The sequence below is a fragment of the Arachis hypogaea genome, chromosome 19 (assembly GCF_003086295.3).
Source record: "Arachis hypogaea cultivar Tifrunner chromosome 19, arahy.Tifrunner.gnm2.J5K5, whole genome shotgun sequence".
NCBI classification, from domain to species: domain Eukaryota; kingdom Viridiplantae; phylum Streptophyta; class Magnoliopsida; order Fabales; family Fabaceae; genus Arachis; species Arachis hypogaea.
The window spans coordinates 12,991,215-13,009,211 of record NC_092054.1 but is presented as its reverse complement, the minus strand read 5'-3'; the positions used below and the strand labels follow the sequence as shown (position 1 = coordinate 13,009,211).

Below are 17,997 nucleotides of genomic sequence, written 5' to 3'. Positions count from 1 at the left end.
ATCCGTTGGGTAAAGTTTTAATAATAAAAGTAAAAGCATCAGAATCCTCTAAAATTATATTGGGATTTTAGAAAAAAAAATATATTATTAATCAAGATAGTGGGATTCATATATAATAAATGTGTTAAGTTAATAAATTAATTAAATTAGTGTATGTTCTCGTGTTCTGCACGGGGTAATACGTAAAATTATATAAAATTTTTTTTATTAAAATTTAAATAAAAAATATATATAGTAATTATTATTATAAATATTTTATAATTTAAAAATATTAAAAACGAAAAAGCTCTGCATACAAGCCCTAATGACTTGTATGCTTTACAAGTTCATTAAACAATAAAATCAAAATATGCGCTGCTTCAGGTACGTTGATTACACGCGCTATATAACATCGCGCGTATATCTAACTACCAGATTTAAAATATTTCTTTCCTTTTTCGTTTTCGTTATTTTGAGATTTCGTTGTTCTTCTTCTCGCGCGTCTTCCCTCCTTCTTCTCCATCGTTCTTTTCCTCTCTTTTTCTCACTAGCATCTTCTTCGTTTAGGTTACCTTTTTCTCTCTCTGCAACTCGACCTTCGTTTTCTATTTTTGATTTGTTGTTTTCTGAAATCAAAGTTTAATCTCGTTTTGAAGATAATGGATCATTCAACCTCAGATTCTCAGCTGAATGCAGGCGAAGTGGATTATGAGTCAGAATCTAATGAAGTTCCTGAGGTTTGATTTACATAGGATTAGTATGAATTTTTTTCAGTAATTTGTATAGCATTGTGTAGTTGAAAAATTGCTGAACATTGACTGTGAAAGTAACACGTTTACCTGAATCTGTCGATTCAATGTATTAGTTGTGATTAATTACCTGGAATTTGTAGCAGACGCTCGGGTGTAGATCAATTCTTGTTTGGGTGTATTTTAGCTAGAAGTGTGGGTGTATCTACACTTTACTGGTTTTTTGTTATTTTAATTGACTTGTTGTTGTTCAGGTGTATTATATCAGACATGATTGGGTGTGTTTTTAGTTTTTGAGATGGTGTATTCTGCAGCCTGCGTATTTACAGTTTATGGCTTTAAAAATCATTCTGTAGTTGAGTTGTTGCGGTTCGGGTGTATCGTATTAGACATGATTGGGTGTATTTGAATCATATCTATGGGTGTATTCACAGTTCTGACACTGTATTTTGCAGCCTCTCTCGGTTGTTGATGACGAGCTTGTTCCAAAGATCGGAATGACCTTTACCACCCTTGAAGATGCTGGAAAATTTTACAGGAACTATGCCAAGGCTGCAGGTTTCTTTACAAGAGTTCGGTGCACAAATAGGAAGGGAAACGAGATTAAGAACCAACTGATTACATGTAGCAGAGAGGGAAAATGGAAATCTAAAATATCTCCGACCGAGAAGACCAATCCGACAGCCGGTCTAAACTGTCCTGCAAGAATTTAGATACACACATTGAAGGATGTCGGTGCTTGGATCATTTCAAAGGTTGTGCTGGATCATTCACACCCCTGCTGTCCAAGCAAAGCAGAGATGCTCAAACAGCACAGGGAACTAAGCATGTCCATTCGTCGTATGATAGAGAACAACGAGGAGGCCGGTATCAGACCAAGCAAAACCTACCAATCATTTGTTGCTGCTGCCGGGGGTCACCGCGAGTTAAATTTTATCGAAAAGGACGTGAGGAATTACATTACCAGGGAAGTGCGGAATGTTTCCGAACAAGAAGATGCAAAGGAATTCGGGAAATATTTGTTAAGAATGAAAGAGAAGAATCCGAATTTCTTTTTTGAGCTCCAACTTGAAGAGGATCAATCGATTAAGCTGGCTTTTTGGGCCGATGCAAGAAGCAGAGCCGCCTTTGAGTATTTCGGAGACGTCATTTCATTCGACACCACCTACAATACAAACAGGTAACAAACTGCCCCTGTTTATGATGCGAAATTAATTTATTTTTACTAATCCGCATCAGAGGTGTATATTGGCTGTTTCATTGGGTGTATGCGAAGCATTTGTTAAGGTGTAACTAATGATTTTGCATTCTGGACCATGGTAATTTGTTTCAGGTATAATTTGGTTTGTGGTTCTTTTGTCGGGGTGAATCACCACGGTCAGTCAACACTTCTCGGATGCTCTTTGATGAAGAACGAAGAAATTGAATCATTCAAATGGTTATTTCAAAGCTGGCTTCGTTGCATGGGAGGAAACGCTCCGAAAGGGTTTCTCACCGATCAGTGCGCATCCATGAAAAGGGCTTTAGAGGCCTGTATGCCAACAACAGTTCACCGCTGATGTATTTGGCACATCATGAAGAAGATTCCAAGCAAATTAAACGGGTACAAGGGACATGCCGATATCGAACAAGAAATGAGCCAAGTTGTTTGGAACTCTCACAGCAAAGACTCATTCGATAGGAATTGGAATGATTTTCTGCTGAATTTTGGTCTTGCGGACAACAAGTGGCTTTCAGGTAATGTCTTTTTAAAATCTGCAGCAGAGGTGTATATTGCATGTTCCCTCAGGTGTATTTACAGCCTGTGTTTGGGTGTATTATGCAGATCTGTACGAAGACCGTCACATATGGGTTCCTATCTATCTGGATCACCACTTCTGGGCAGGGATGAGAAGCACACAAAGGAGCGAGAGCATGCATTCATTTTTTAACAAGTATATCACCCGGAACAGCTCGCTTATTCAGTTCGTCAAACAATACGATAATTGCCTCGGAAGCAGGGAGCAAGCAGAGAGAGAATCAGATGCTGCAGATTTTCATACGCTCATACCGTGTGCAACCAAATCCTGCATTGAAGCTCAGTTTCAAGATGCGTACACTCACGCAAAGTTTAGGGAAGTCCAAGCGCAATTCAGAGGAAAGGCGAATTGCATCACCAGATTAAAGAATTCCGCTCTAGGCTATTCAGTATACGACGTCGGAGAACAAGTTTCCAGCTCAATATTCAACAAGTTCGTGGTTACTTACGACTCAGTGGCAGCCGAGGTAAAATGCCAATGCTTATTATTCGAGTCGAGAGGGATACTGTGCCGTCACGCACTAAGCGTGTTAAGCTTCGAACAAATAAGCCAAGTGTCACCGAGATACATACTGGAACGATGGAGCAAGAAGGTAAAGAGGCGACACACACACATCAAGAGCAGCCACGACGAGCCACTAATGGAGCCAAGAAGCAAGAGGTTCGACCAATTGGTTTTTCGTTCGCAAAATATCTGCGAATTTGCCTCCGAATCGAAGGAGCTGACTGCAATTCTGCACCGTGCGTACGATAACGTCATGGCCGAGATGGAATCATTAAAAGCCAAAAGGAAGGGGACATCTTCTTTATCCCACGAAGACGCCAACTTGGAATCCGTTAACGAGCTTCAAAGCCCGCCAAGGATTCGAACAAGAGGACGTCCAAAAAACAGGCTAGGTTCAAAGCTGGAGAAACAGATCGCAAATGCCACAAAGAAGAAGAAGACGAAAGTTTTAAGCGAGGTAAAAGTACTGTTCTTTAAATTTGTGGCGATTGAGTTTATTTTTCTCGTTAATAGTTTAGGTAATGTGTGTGTGTTATATTTCAGATAAACCTGTTTGATGCTGCATCAGCGGCGCATTCAAATTGCAGCCAATATCAAGGACACGTTATGAGTTATCAGTTCAGGGTACCAGCAGCAGGGGATAACTCGTTGGGTGTATAGTTTTACAGAATATGGGTGTAAAAGCACCGTTATTTTGGGTGTATTTTCGTTAATTCACAATTTACATATAGACACATATATAGATACATATAGAACAAAAGCTGTAAAAATTCTCAGGTTATGGGTTTATATTTGATTTGATGTTTTTCTTCATATTTTAGTATATGTAATTGATACATTTTGAATACAGCACAGACAGTTTGGGTGTATTATTAGACTTGCGTTGGGTGTAACAGTTTATAATTTGCGTTTATATATGCCTTGATTTTTCCTTCATATTTTACCACCTGTAATACAGCTTTTAAATACATCACAGACAGTTTACCAGCACAAATAGTTTAACTATGGGAAAAAATATACATGGAATAGAAGTTGTTGATAAATGGCAAATATTTACATCATTTGTTCAATTTACAAACTACCAAGCAGTTGGATTACCCAGTTTCTATATCAGCAGAATTAATCTGACAAAACGGACTCAATAATACAGAGGATGGCTTCGACAGCCTTATAGCACTACTCTCCCTAATTGCCCGATCTCTCTGTTTATTCATCTCACTGAATAGTATCCGGGAAGCGTACTCCACTCTATAGTGGTCCACCTCCTCCTACAATTAAAAAGTATATTCTGTTTAAACAACAATATTAATTCAGTAAAGTAATACAGAGTTATATGGTTCTAAAGACAGTTACCTGTGGCCAATTATCCCATTGATACTTCCCCTTTTTGATGTTTTCCGGCTCAATTAACTCCATCCACTTCATAACGTACACAGCGCAGTCATAGCTGAAAACGAAGAAAATAAATTACAAATCTCATTTACAAAAGTTTAATGTTCAGAGTCACAAATTTATACCTTGTTTTTTGGCCTGATATTTTAACATATGGTGATTTAATTTCCTTCTCCCTCTCCCCTTTCTGCAGAGGTTCCCCGCCGGCATATGTTATCAATCTTGAAAATACGTATCCCTTAAATACAAAAACAAATCAGTAATACACCCGAATGAATGGACAAGATACACCCAACTGAATGGACAATATACACCCATCAGAACTAAAGAAATAGATTTAAAGAAGACAGAGGCAACTTACAGTGAATTTATTAATGGCCTTTCTCTCATCGGTGGGAGCTTTTTTGTGTAGCGGGTCAAGTATTTGACATTTCCGCTTTCTTGTATTTATCAGCCATAACCACCAATGTCCCGAGTAGCAGACAGGGGCAAAAATCTGAAGGATTGCCACACGTGAACAGTGTGTTATTTTATTTTGCAAATAAGTAAATAAGCGTACTAACAAATTTAGCAAACGAAAACTTACATATGGGTGCGAAGTCAATTTTTTTCTATCTATGAAGGGAATGAAACTCGGGTAGGCTTCCACCCTGAATTCCTTTTTCGTTTTCGGTGATACGAATTCCCCGTTTGGGTGATCCGAAAGTGCCATGCACTGCAAGTATTGCGAAACAAGAAATGAAATACTAAACTTACACCCAATGGAACGTAATAAAGACACCCAAATCAATACAGAAAATACACCCAAGGTTCGGAGAAGTAACACTTACCACAATATCGGGGGGGAGACAGTATATTTGTTCTTTAAACCTCTTTTCATTTTTGTTGTTGAGAATGAGGCAGATGGCAGATACAATCTAGAAATATATGCCAAAATCAATTTTACATTAATAAGCATTGTAATTGACTTTGGTGTAAAAAGATTAATGTTATTCTAATATTACCTGAGATTCTATATCACTTTTTGCCTGGAGGGAGGCAAGGTGCATTCTCATCAAAATGTATTCTCCTTGGCCAATCAGAGTGCACATTTCCTCATACTCGTTAGTATTGCCATCTGCATCTTCCTTCAGTCTCGTCCCCCAGATGTAGCACTTTTGTTTCATATCATCTGGAATTTGATTCATTCCCCCAAGAGTTTCAAACTTTGCAGAACTTTCTCCCCCAGTCTCCCTCTGAATTTGTGGACTTGTGTTTTTTCCCTTCGCCGCGCTGCTTGCTATTCTTTGGACCAAACTGTCCAATTGTTCTATCAAATTCGCAGCTTCTGGAGATTTTTCCCTTTCTGTCTCCTGCGTTGACGCCCCCTCCTGGCTTGAATCAGTAAATCCAAGGCTGAATGATGGCACCCCTGGATCTGTTTTAGGAACATAGGACGCTGTCCGTGCCATCATCAACAGGGCAGCAGCGTCTTCTGCGTCTGGATGACTGCGTCATCATGTATAAGAATAAGAATAAGAATAAGAATATACGGATGATAAGCAAAGATTGATTTTAGTCTGATGAACTTACATTTTAGTTGGAGCTGGGGGAACCGTGGGTGTGGTCTCTTGAAGTTGTTTGGGGGTTTCAGGAGTGCTGCACAGTTACAAAAAATTAATCACGGCGTAAAAGAAACTAATCAGGAACAATATACACCCAAACTGCTAGCTAATATACACCCAAACTCTAAACAAATATACACTCAATACTATTTCTTACGTTTCTGTAGTCCCTTCAATCTGTAGCATAGGGGTTGGTTCAAAATCTGTCTCAGTGGTTGTTTGGGATGCCGGCACAAAAACCTGAATCGGGACTCTAAACAAGAAGAAAAATGAAAGGTTAACAACGCCTTTGAAAATAATAAGGTTATAAGGTTGAAATATTATTGGAAAACTCACATTGCAAGCGCTTCCGACGGTGTCTGTTCCCTCACAACCATCATATTCGAATCAGACGGACTCAACCTAAAATACACCCAAAGAAATTCAAGAAATACACCCAAACAATTCAAAAAGAAGACAGGCTTTGTTTTTTTGAGAACTTACATACTTGCAGTTTTTGCTTTTTTTTCCTGCCTTTTTTTTCTTGAATAAAATAATAAAGGGCTTTTTTTTCTAAAAAAAATATATACAGAATTAGAAGTAGAAGGGTAATAGAAGAACAAAAGTAATGGTTATTTGAAAGAGAAATTACATGCTCTGTGACGGCTGGTTTACACTACTCTGTTCTGTGTGTCCTTGAGAGGAAGGACCATCACTTCCCAAGTTCACAGCCGGTATTCTAAAACTGATTTCATGTTATTCAGACAAAATAAGATACAGGTATAAAATACACCCAAATGAATGCACAAGATACAACCAACCGAATGGACAATATACACCCAACACAACAAAGTTAATATTCCAACTTATTAAACAACATACACCCAACTTGATCCACACAATACACCCAAATGGTTCCACAAGACACACCCAAATCATGATAACAAGATTTTATTAAATAATAAAGCTTCTTACGTTTCAGACGACACATAGCGACCTTCTGTCGATCGCAGGTCAGGTTGGTTCTCCCTGCGGAACAAGAAACAATTATTAGCATACAAAACACAACAAAATATGAAATAGACAGCCCAGCAAGACATACCCCTCTGCAGCAGATTTATCAACGTTTTGCCCTAGCCATTCATCCAGTTCGTCACTTGATATTTCATATGTCTCACTACATTCATAAAAGAAGATGTTAACAAAAATAATTACGACGATAGACGGTAATATAGCTTACGAGGTACTGTACCCGTCAAAGTATTGGTCTTCTTTAGGAGGTGAATCCTCCACGACAACTTTTTTCTTTTTTGGTTGTGTTCTGGGTGGAAAAAAAAGAGTACCAATCAGAAATAAAAAATTAATTTTATCACAGAATATTATGCAAAGAAGTGCTTACTTTTTTGGTGTTGTTTTTGTTTTTTTCTTCTCCTTCTCCTTCTCTGCAGGTGATGATTCTTCGCTCCTATAAGTTAATATAATAATAGACACTTTAGTTAATACACGAAATCTTTATAATGAAGCCAAAAGAAAGGAGTAATAATTTCAGGACATTACTCATCACTTGGTTCAGATTCAGATTCTGAATCAGAATCTGACTCCTCTTGTCTCTGCTTTCTTTTTCTGGAGTCCATTCTGGAAGGCAAACAATGATTATTTAGAACATACTAAAAATACACCCAACGTGATCAACAAAATACACCCAACTCGAAAAAGAAATTACACCCAAGTATGGTACTTACTTTTTCCCCTTTTTGATGGGGTGTTTTCTTGCTGAATCCTCTGAGTCTTGTTGAGTCTCAGACTCAGAGGTAGAAGTGTCACTGTCAGTAGATGTTTCTGTCTCCGAAGACGATGTTGGACTCGCCTTCCTTTTTTTTGTTTTTTTTTTATTTCTTGTTTTTTTTCTTTTTTTTTCATTTTTTCTCTTGCTCTTGTCTCCGCCATCTTCACAATCCCCTGAAACATGAGATATTTTAGCTAGCAGCATTCAGGTAAATAAAATACAAGCTGTAGAACCTATGCACAATTACTCAAGAGGGGGGGTGAATTGAGTATTGCAACAACAATGAATCTTTTTGCAAAAGTTAAAGATAATATACAAAAGTGTTATTGTACTAGTATTTTTCCAAGAGCTTAACTCAATTGCTAAGCATTTATAAGGAGCTTTTACTTTCCAATAGACACCAACTCAAATAAATTGATCAAGCTTTTCACCAATCGGACTTAAGCTATTCCTTAAGTACTTACGAAGCTACTTTTCGATCACAATTTATTTGCTCAAAGGTAAAAGACAATAATATTGAAGAGATGAGTTTGGAGAGATGCAAACGCTATTTAGAGTGGTTCGGCACAATCCTTGTCCTACGTCCACTTTCTTTCTCAATCGCTATTGAGAAGTTCCACTATTGCCAAGCTTCAAGGTGCTTGCGCAAAACCTTTTACAGTCCGAGTCCTTAGTTTCTAACACCTCACGGTATATGATCACCACTCGTATACTAACCCACTCCACTTAGAGATACCTTCTCTAAGATTTGCCTTGAGTACTTAGTATACTTCTTTGGTATCCTCACCGACTATAGTGTTTATAACTCTTGACTCAACTTTGGAGATCACACTCCAATTTACAAAGTGTTACAAGAAAACAATTCTCAAAGAATTGTTGAGATGAAATGAGTACTCTCTAGAAGAGTGTATGATTACAATTTTAGCACTATTGAACCAATTGATATTGCTCTCTCAAATTGTGTATTATAACACCTTAAAAATGTGTAGAATGAAAGAATATGAACAAGATAGTTTGCAAATACTCACATGTATGAAATAAGGCTTCAATCCATCTATTTATAGACTCCCCAAACCTTAGAAACGTTGGGGAGTTAATGGGATGGAGCCGTTTTGTTAAAACTAGCCGTTTTTTTATGTTTTTGAATCATTTGCATCGATGCAAATGTGTCTTTGAAGCTGAAATTTGAATTTTCAGCTAGGTTGCATCGATGCAAACATCTTTGCATCGATGCAACAAGTCGTTGCATGTTTTGCATCGATGCAAGATGAGTGTGCATCGATGCAAACCTTAAAGAATGGCTTAAAATCACTTCAAAATGCTTAGGATTGATCTCAAACTTGTTGGAGTCAATTCCTATGCTTTTGTACCTTTGAAAACAAGTTTTTAAACCATTTGGCTAGCATCGAATTGCAAGATGTGCATCAAAACATTTTGTGAGTGTGTGTTGAGAGATTTAGCAATTGGTTCTTAACAAGAAGTTACCTAAGTCCTAAGACACTATACTTGTCTTCAAATGTTGTGGACTTGAGTTTCTTGTTGTTGTTGTGTTGCTTTCAACTCTTCATTCCTCAACGTTGAATGTTGGTTGATCTTTCAACATGCTTGTTCATTCAAGTTGTTTGTTGGTTTGTCTTTCATGTCTTTTGTTGGTTTGTCATTCATGTCTTTTGTTGGTTTGTCATTCATCAAAACCTACGAATACAAACTTCGCATACAAGCAACATGATTTACAATTTCTCCCTTTTTGATAATGACAAACCAATTTTGATGATATGCATTTATAAATGATTTTGAAAGCAACAATAATGCACTTTGTTTTATAGAAAACTTTGGAGAAGACTTCTTTCAAAAATTTTGCAGGAGTTCCCCCTAAATATGTGCATTTGTTCCCTTAAAGGGCGTTTTTCAAAGAAAACGATTTAGATATCAAAAGTTTTTTGCTTAGCGGAAGTCTTTTTGAAATTATTGTTTCGCAAACTTATTTTTTCAAATCCTCAAACTTCTTCTTTTTCAAAAGTTCAAAACTTCAAATATCCTCAAACTTTTCTTCCCCCTTTTGACATTATCAAAAAGAAAGGAGTTTGAAATGTGTCATAGAAGCATGCATAAAACAATGAATTTTTTTTTTTTTAAGTTCAATTTCTCTATTAATCTCAAGGATGAGATATTCCCCCTTTCAAAAAGAATTTGATTTCCTCTTTTTATATATATAACAAGCATGCATAATTCCCCCTAAATAAGTGAAATATATTAAAGCATGCACATTAACTTAAAATAGGGGTACCAATCCTATTTTGAGTTATTCACCAAATAAGCATACAAGCATTAATCATTAAACAAATTTATGAAGGAAATATCAAAGTATTTAAACCATAATAGAAATCCTTAGCTTACTAGGAGTTAGTTTAACAGTTCATATAATCAAATAAACATAAAGCAATAAAAAGTGACTTGATGAAGAGGAGACAATCAATCTTGGTCTTCATCATCATCAGTGTCCTCTTCATATGGTAGGTGGATCCCGAAATGCTCATATAAGTCATCAATACGACGATCCAAGCGACCCGTGCGATGATCTACACGAGACACACGACGATTAAGTGCTTCAAGTTGCCTACCATGCTCTACGTCAATCCTTTGGATGTTTTGGTTGATGGATTGTAATTCTCTCATTACATCAACCAAGGAGGGTGGTTCTTGAGCTTGAGGTGCTTGTTGAGGAGCTTGCTCTTGAGGACCTTGTTCATCAACATTTCTTCTTCCCATTTTGTTGAGAATATGAGTGTTGATACAAGATTGAGGTGGTACTTCCTTGGCAATCTCATTTGATACATGAATACCAACATAATCAAAGACTTTAGACCATAGGCAAAGGAATCCTAATCCACCATTCCTATCCTTCATCTTGAGCCTAATCATATGTTGTACTATAAAGTATGGCCAATTAATCTTAATCCCATTCATCATAGCCCACATGACAATCAAATCTTCATCATTTACATTCGCATGCCCGGATATTCTAGGTTGCAATATATAGGTGACTAGATATAACAAAGTTCTATGTTCCGCACTCATTGAATTGCAACTAATTTTGGAATGAGCTCCTTGTACAAGATTGAACAAATGCATGGCATTGTCCTTTGAATAACCCCATTCATCAATTGGGGTTTTACCACCTTGAAACAAGTCACCTTGATTAGGCAACTCCCAAATGGTGGCTAACTCATCACCATCTAGCCTATAATCCTTTCTTCCTATCTTGAAGAATAATGTGAAATTTGATTCATCTTCCTCATCAATCTCAATCATGAGTGTACTATAGGCTATGGCAACTAAATCCGGATAAAATTTACTCTTAATTTGAACAAAATCCATGAGGCCTTGATGAACTAGAATGGCCTTAAGAGTATCAAAGTTATGAATGACAAGAAGGGTCGGATCCAAATACCTCGGAGGAATTTCCTTTCTTCCGGCGAGCCTTGCCTCATAGAATTGAAGATCTTCATTAGAAGCAAAGTACCTTGCCAAAGGATGATTATTTGGAGGTGGAACCACACTTGAAGAGCCTTTTGACTTCTTGACGGTTCTCTTGATTCTAGGCATTGTGGATGATTTTGTTTTATGGGTTTTGTAGAGGAGAATGTGGGGACTTCAAATATGTAATTTATTTGTAGTGGGTATCTAAGTTTTGTGAGTTGTATGAAGCTATATGTGAGCTTGTTTTGGAGGTTATGGAGGTTTGAAGGTGGGGATATGAGTTGTGAGGTTGAAGATGATGAGAAAGTGGGGTTTTGTTGCTCAAAAATGCCAAATTCACGTGTTTTTGTGCAATTTGGTCGTGTTTGCATCGATGCAATAGGCTTTGCATCGATGCACATAGCACGTTGTGTGCTTTGCATCGATGCAAAGCTTGGTTGCATCGATGCAAAGCTTGGTTGCATCGATGCAACATGCATCATTTTGCCCAAAATCACCAAATTTTCATCCTTTGGTGGTTCTTTCTTCAATCCTTTGAGTTCCATCATGTATATACTCATTTAAACCATTATAAACTTCAATTTGTTGATCCTCCATTGTTTATAATCTTCAAATTCTTCAATCTACCTCAAGATTAATCACTCATTCATCAACTCATAAACCTACAAAACAATGGCTTAATTGGATATCTCCAATGCTTAAGTTAGTAAGAGATACAAAAATAGCAATATAAATACAATGAATTCAAACAAATCATATTAGATTAGAATCCAAGATACCAAGTTTCATCATTTTTACTAACAAGGCATTTCACATCATTTGAGGAAACTTCATCTAGATTAATCATGTATACATTGTCAACATGGTGTCCAATTAGCACAATTTCATTAGTGTCTTGCCTTTTTATCAAACAACATTTTGAATCAAAGGTGACTAAGTTTCCTTTGTCACAAAGTTGGCTAACACTAATGAGATTATGTTTGAGACCTTTGACAAGTATAACATTATTTATGGAGGTAGAAGAATTTTTACCAACTTTTCCAACGCCGATTACTTTGCCGGTGTTGTTGTCTCCATAGATCACGTTTCCTCCGTTTGTAGGCTCTATTGCGGTGAACTTTGATTCATCGCCGGTCATGTGTTTGGAGCATCCACTATCAACATACCAATTTGTATCCTTAGCTCCAACACGTACCTACAAAAACAATTAAAATTGGGATTTAGGTACCCAAGTGAATTTGGGTCCTTGATGGTTAGTATGAGCATAATGCCCATAAGGTGCCCATCTCGTATCTTGACTACGAAAGTTTATATGTTTAATTCTAGTAAAGCATACGGGTGCTATATGACCTACTTTATTACAATAATGACATATGACATTTGGATTATGCATCCTATGCATGTTTCTAAATGGTTGCCTAGGTTGTTTTCTAAATGCAACATCTTTTGATCTATATGTATTGTGATTATAATTTCTAAATGAAGCATGTTGAGGAGGATGTTTAAAGGCTTCATTCCTTTTAGGCATGCTTGCCTTTTGGGCTTGCGGTTGCCTAATAGGAGTTTTAGTAATTTTAAATTTTCCTTTTTCAAAACCTAAACCTTCCTTATTATGAACATGCTTTTGGTTTTTCAACATTTTATCTAAGTTCTTTGAAGATTCATTGAACTTAGCTAAAGTGTTCTTAAGATTTGTAATTTCATTTTCATGCATTTTACAAGATTTGTATGGATCACTACTTGTGCTACACTTATCTTTTCCAAGATTGATATTCTCGTTTTTCAACATCTCATTTTGTTTTAAAAGATCCATATTCTTTTTCTTTAGGAGAGAATAATCTTGGGTAAGTTTTGTGTACACCTCAAGTAAGGCATCATATTCATCTTGTAAATTAAAAGAAGTGGAGTTGTCATTACTAACCTTTTCTTCGCTTGCCATTAAGCAAAGATTTGCAACCTCATCGTCATCGGAGTCGGATTCATCCTCGTTCTCCCATGATATGTATGCTTTCTCCTTCTTCTTAAATTTCTTGTTTTTGTCCTCCTTTTGAAGTTTTGGACAATTGGGTTTAATGTGTCCAACTTCTCCACACTCATAGCATTTTGGTACCTTTGTTTTGCTCTTGAAGTTTTTCTTCATTGCAAACTTATTGAATCTTTTTAATAAGAGTGCAAATTCTTCATCTCCTTCTTCTTCATTATCATCACTCTCTTCTTGTAGTGATGTTGTTTTAAGGGCGAGACTTTTCTTCTTGCTTTCTTCACCTTTTTGTCTATTTAGCATAGTCATTTCATAGGTGAGAAGATTTCCTCGTAGTTGATCAAATGTAAGTTGATCATAGAGCCTTCCTTCCACAATGGCGTTCACTTTGGAGTTCCATTTTGGTGTAAGGCTTGTAAGCACCTTGGTCACAATTTGTTTATCAGTGTATTTTGTGCCAAGCATGCTTAGGTTGTTGAAGATCTTGGAGAGTCTTTCAAGAGCTTCTTCAATGCTCTCTTCATCTTTCATTTTAAAATTTTCCCATTCATGAACCAACATAAATACCTTTGATTCTTTAACGTGGTCGGTTCCTTCGTAAGTGATTTGGAGTTTATCCCAAATCTCTTTAGCGGTTTCACATGTAGAGATCTTCATATAATCATGCTCGTTAAGTTCACAATGAATGAAGTTGATGGCTTTATCATTCATTGCCACTTTCTTCCAATCATCGTCACTATATTCATTTTCTCCTTTCGGTACTTGCTTTAAGACGGAGACTTCTCCTTCTTTAGCGCTTGTTGTCTTTGTTGGAATGTGATTTCCATTCTCAATCACTTTCCAAATTCTCACATCTTGAGAACGGATCCAAATTCTCATCTTATTTTTCCAATAAGAGTAATTTGTTCCGCTAAAAAGAGGAGGTCTAGCGGTTGAGTTACCTTCACTAGTGTTGTTGTTGTTAAAGCTTGTGCTTGCCATGATCTTTTCCCTTAAACGGTTAAGTCTTTCAAAGGGTTAAGCTCTGATACCACTTGTAGAACCTATGGACAATTACTCAAGAGGGGGGGGTGAATTGAGTATTGCAACAACAATGAATCTTTTTGCAAAAGTTAAAGATAATATACAAAAGTGTTATTGTACTAGTATTTTTCCAAGAGCTTAACTCAATTGCTAAGCATTTATAAGGAGCTTTTACTTTCCAATAGACACCAACTCAAATAAATTGATCAAGCTTTTCACCAATCGGACTTAAGCTATTCCTTAAGTACTTACGAAGCTACTTTTCGATCACAATTTATTTGCTCAAAGGTAAAAGACAATAATATTGAAGAGATGAGTTTGGAGAGATGCAAACGCTATTTAGAGTGGTTCGGCACAATCCTTGTCCTACGTCCACTTTCTTTCTCAATCGCTATTGAGAAGTTCCACTATTGCCAAGCTTCAAGGTGCTTGCGCAAAACCTTTTACAGTCCGAGTCCTTAGTTTCTAACACCTCACGGTATATGATCACCACTCGTATACTAACCCACTCCACTTAGAGATACCTTCTCTAAGATTTGCCTTGAGTACTTAGTATACTTCTTTGGTATCCTCACCGACTATAGTGTTTATAACTCTTGACTCAACTTTGGAGATCACACTCCAATTTACAAAGTGTTACAAGAAAACAATTCTCAAAGAATTGTTGAGATGAAATGAGTACTCTCTAGAAGAGTGTATGATTACAATTTTAGCACTATTGAACCAATTGATATTGCTCTCTCAAATTGTGTATTATAACACCTTAAAAATGTGTAGAATGAAAGAATATGAACAAGATAGTTTGCAAATACTCACATGTATGAAATAAGGCTTCAATCCATCTATTTATAGACTCCCCAAACCTTAGAAACGTTGGGGAGTTAATGGGATGGAGCCGTTTTGTTAAAACTAGCCATTTTTTTATGTTTTTGAATCATTTGCATCGATGCATAACACTTTGCATCGATGCAAATGTGTCTTTGAAGCTGAAATTTGAATTTTCAGCTAGGTTGCATCGATGCAAACATCTTTGCATCGATGCAACAAGTCGTTGCATGTTTTGCATCGATGCAAGATGAGTGTGCATCGATGCAAACCTTAAAGAATGGCTTAAAATCACTTCAAAATGCTTAGGATTGATCTCAAACTTGTTGGAGTCAATTCCTATGCTTTTGTACCTTTGAAAACAAGTTTTTAAACCATTTGGCTAGCATCGAATTGCAAGATGTGCATCAAAACATTTTGTGAGTGTATGTTGAGAGATTTAGCAATTGGTTCTTAACAAGAAGTTACCTAAGTCCTAAGACACTATACTTGTCTTCAAATGTTGTGGACTTGAGTTTCTTGTTGTTGTTGTGTTGATTTCAACTCTTCATTCCTCAACGTTGAATGTTGGTTGATCTTTCAACATGCTTGTTCATTCAAGTTGTTTGTTGGTTTGTCTTTCATGTCTTTTGTTGGTTTGTCATTCATGTCTTTTGTTGGTTTGTCATTCATCAAAACCTACGAATACAAACTTCGCATACAAGCAACATGATTTACACAAGCAACATATTATGTTTACTTACCAAAATTTCTTCTTTTTCTGCAGTCATTCTTTCCACCAACTGCTCCTTAGTCCAGTTGGCAATCCAAGGCTTTGGTGGTCTTTCAGCCCTCTTCTTGCCTTTGTTTTCAGAAAGATGAAAGTATATTATCATGAGGGCAAAGAGGCAGCCATCAATTGCCTTCTTCTTCTTCTCCTGGTAGTCTGTGATGCCCTTGATCAAGAAGGTCAAAACATGCCCCCCCCCCCAGTTTCTCTCCGATATGCCGTCCATCTTAAAAATTGGGGCGAGGTGCACGAGCGATATTTTGTTTATCGTCGTTGGCAAAAGGAACGCCATCTGTATGTAGAGGATGAATATCCTCTTGAACATCAGGCGTTCCTCTTCGCTGCCAACGCCTATTTCCATCATTTCATCGGTAAGACTTTTGAGGGTCTTACCCTGGAATCTTCTATAAATTATTTTGTCATCATCAGAAAGTTGCTTATACTCAACTTTCTCAGGAAACAGATTTCCTACAAAAAAGAAAACAACAAAGTATCAAAATCGGTTCAAAAACACCCAAGCATCAACCTTAAATACACCCAAGCATGAACTTAATATACACCTATAATTTTGAGCTAGTTACCTGTTGCATTGATGCCAAGCGCATCACCTATTGTCTTTGGTGTTATTTGGAAAGAACCATATCCTGTCTTCAGTCTGTTCTCCCCAAGTTTGAAGTTGTTTGCCAGTTCCCTTAAGAGTTGGTGATCCACCCTTAGAGGTGGGACGTGCATCAACCCACCAAATCCGAGATCCCTGACAATTGCCTTCTTCTCCTCAGTCATGTTTCTGAACTTATCACTCAGGAGATGTGTGGCACACTTAAGGTCTTTCGTTTGGTTTCTTGCTGCCATTTTATCTGAAACGAAAAATACACCCAAAGATATCAGTAAGATACACCCATATATAAGAGTCAGATACACCCATTAATAACAGTAAGATACACCCACAGATATGATTCAGATACACTCATTGATAACAATGAGATACACCCATAGATATGATTCAGATAAATCCATATATATCAGTCAGGTATCACTCAAACATGCTTCAATATCAAATTAATTGAGATATCAGTAAGATACACGCATATATGAGTCAGATACACCCATTGATAACAGTGAGATACACCCATATGTAAGAATCAGATACACCCATTGATAATAGTGAGATAGATATTATTCAGATACATTCATATATATCAGTCAGATATCAGTCAAACATGCTTCAATATCAAGCCACATTACAAGTTCAAGCAGTATACACCCCCCAATCTACGGAATAAACCCCCAAAAATCAACAATAGTAGCAGGAGAACTTAGAACAAGAACGTAGAACGACGTAGAACTTAGAAGAACGACGTAGAACTTAGAACAGTGTAACAAAGAAGCAAGAAGTAAACCCTAGAAGAACGACGTAGAAGAAAAGTAGAATACACAGTAATCTTAATGAACTTACGTCGAGTGTTGTTGCTTTGTTTTCTCTTCAGATTCTTCACGGAGAGTTTGATGTTGTTTTGATGGAGGTTTCGAACAACGATTTGTATATTTTGAACTTTGATTTTTGCTCGAAAATGGGAGTGTTTCCTTGTTTTCGAAGCGTTTTGAGAAGTGGAAGAAGTAGAGGAAGTGGAAGAGTCTGCCATACGTAACCGTTTGTGTTGAGCGCGTGATTTTGACGCGCCATGTTATGCTTCTTTATGCGCGTGTCTTCGATTTGGGCTGGGCCAACTTGGATGCTTGTAAACTTGTATGTGTAGCAGGCCCGTATTAAAAATAATTAATATTTATTTTAATCAATTTGAATTAGTTGAATAGTTATCTCATTTGTTTGCTTAAGCAAGTATTTGGTGTTCGAATCTCACCCTTAATAAATAAAACATCAATATGTAGTGGATTAATCCTCGACTTGTCGAGTTAGGAAATTCATAGAAAAAATTGTATTTGTCTTTAAAATAGATTAATTTTTCATTAATAGCAATACTTATGGACTTTTGTCTTTGTTGAAATTTACTTAGGACAATTTTAATTGTTGGTATCGTATTCATTTTTAAAGTCAAAACAATATGATCAACATTGTTATTTGTTAAAACTTCACATTTTATGAAATAATTTTTAAATTTTTAAATT

General features: G+C 36.7%; 1 protein-coding gene and 1 long non-coding RNA gene across 2 annotated transcripts; both read right to left on the bottom strand.

Moving 5' to 3' along the window:
- Nucleotides 1-6,658: 6,658 nt before the first annotated feature.
- LOC112779734 (uncharacterized) lies at nt 6,659-7,327 on the bottom strand. The gene is made up of 4 exons (XR_003190837.3): nt 7,259-7,327; nt 7,109-7,183; nt 6,982-7,035; nt 6,659-6,745 (listed from the first exon to the last, which is right to left on the bottom strand). It is a non-coding gene; the product is annotated as an uncharacterized lncRNA (long non-coding RNA).
- Nucleotides 7,328-7,502: 175 nt separating this feature from the next.
- On the bottom strand, nt 7,503-16,714 carry LOC140182146 (uncharacterized). The gene is made up of 3 exons (XM_072228270.1): nt 16,452-16,714; nt 16,090-16,338; nt 7,503-7,516 (listed from the first exon to the last, which is right to left on the bottom strand). Exons 1-3 carry the CDS (start codon nt 16,651-16,653, stop codon nt 7,503-7,505), a joined length of 465 nt encoding a protein of 154 aa, XP_072084371.1. The 5' UTR covers nt 16,654-16,714.
- Nucleotides 16,715-17,997: the final 1,283 nt, after the last annotated feature.

Coding starts and splice junctions, on each gene's coding strand:
- LOC140182146 (XM_072228270.1), bottom strand. CDS start 16,653: ATGACTGAGGAGAAGAAGGCAATTGTCAGGGATCTCGGATTTGGTGGG. Junction 16,339..16,451: donor GCTTGGCATCAATGCAACAG/GTAACTAGCTCA, acceptor TCTTTTTTGTAG/GAAATCTGTTTCCTGAGAAA.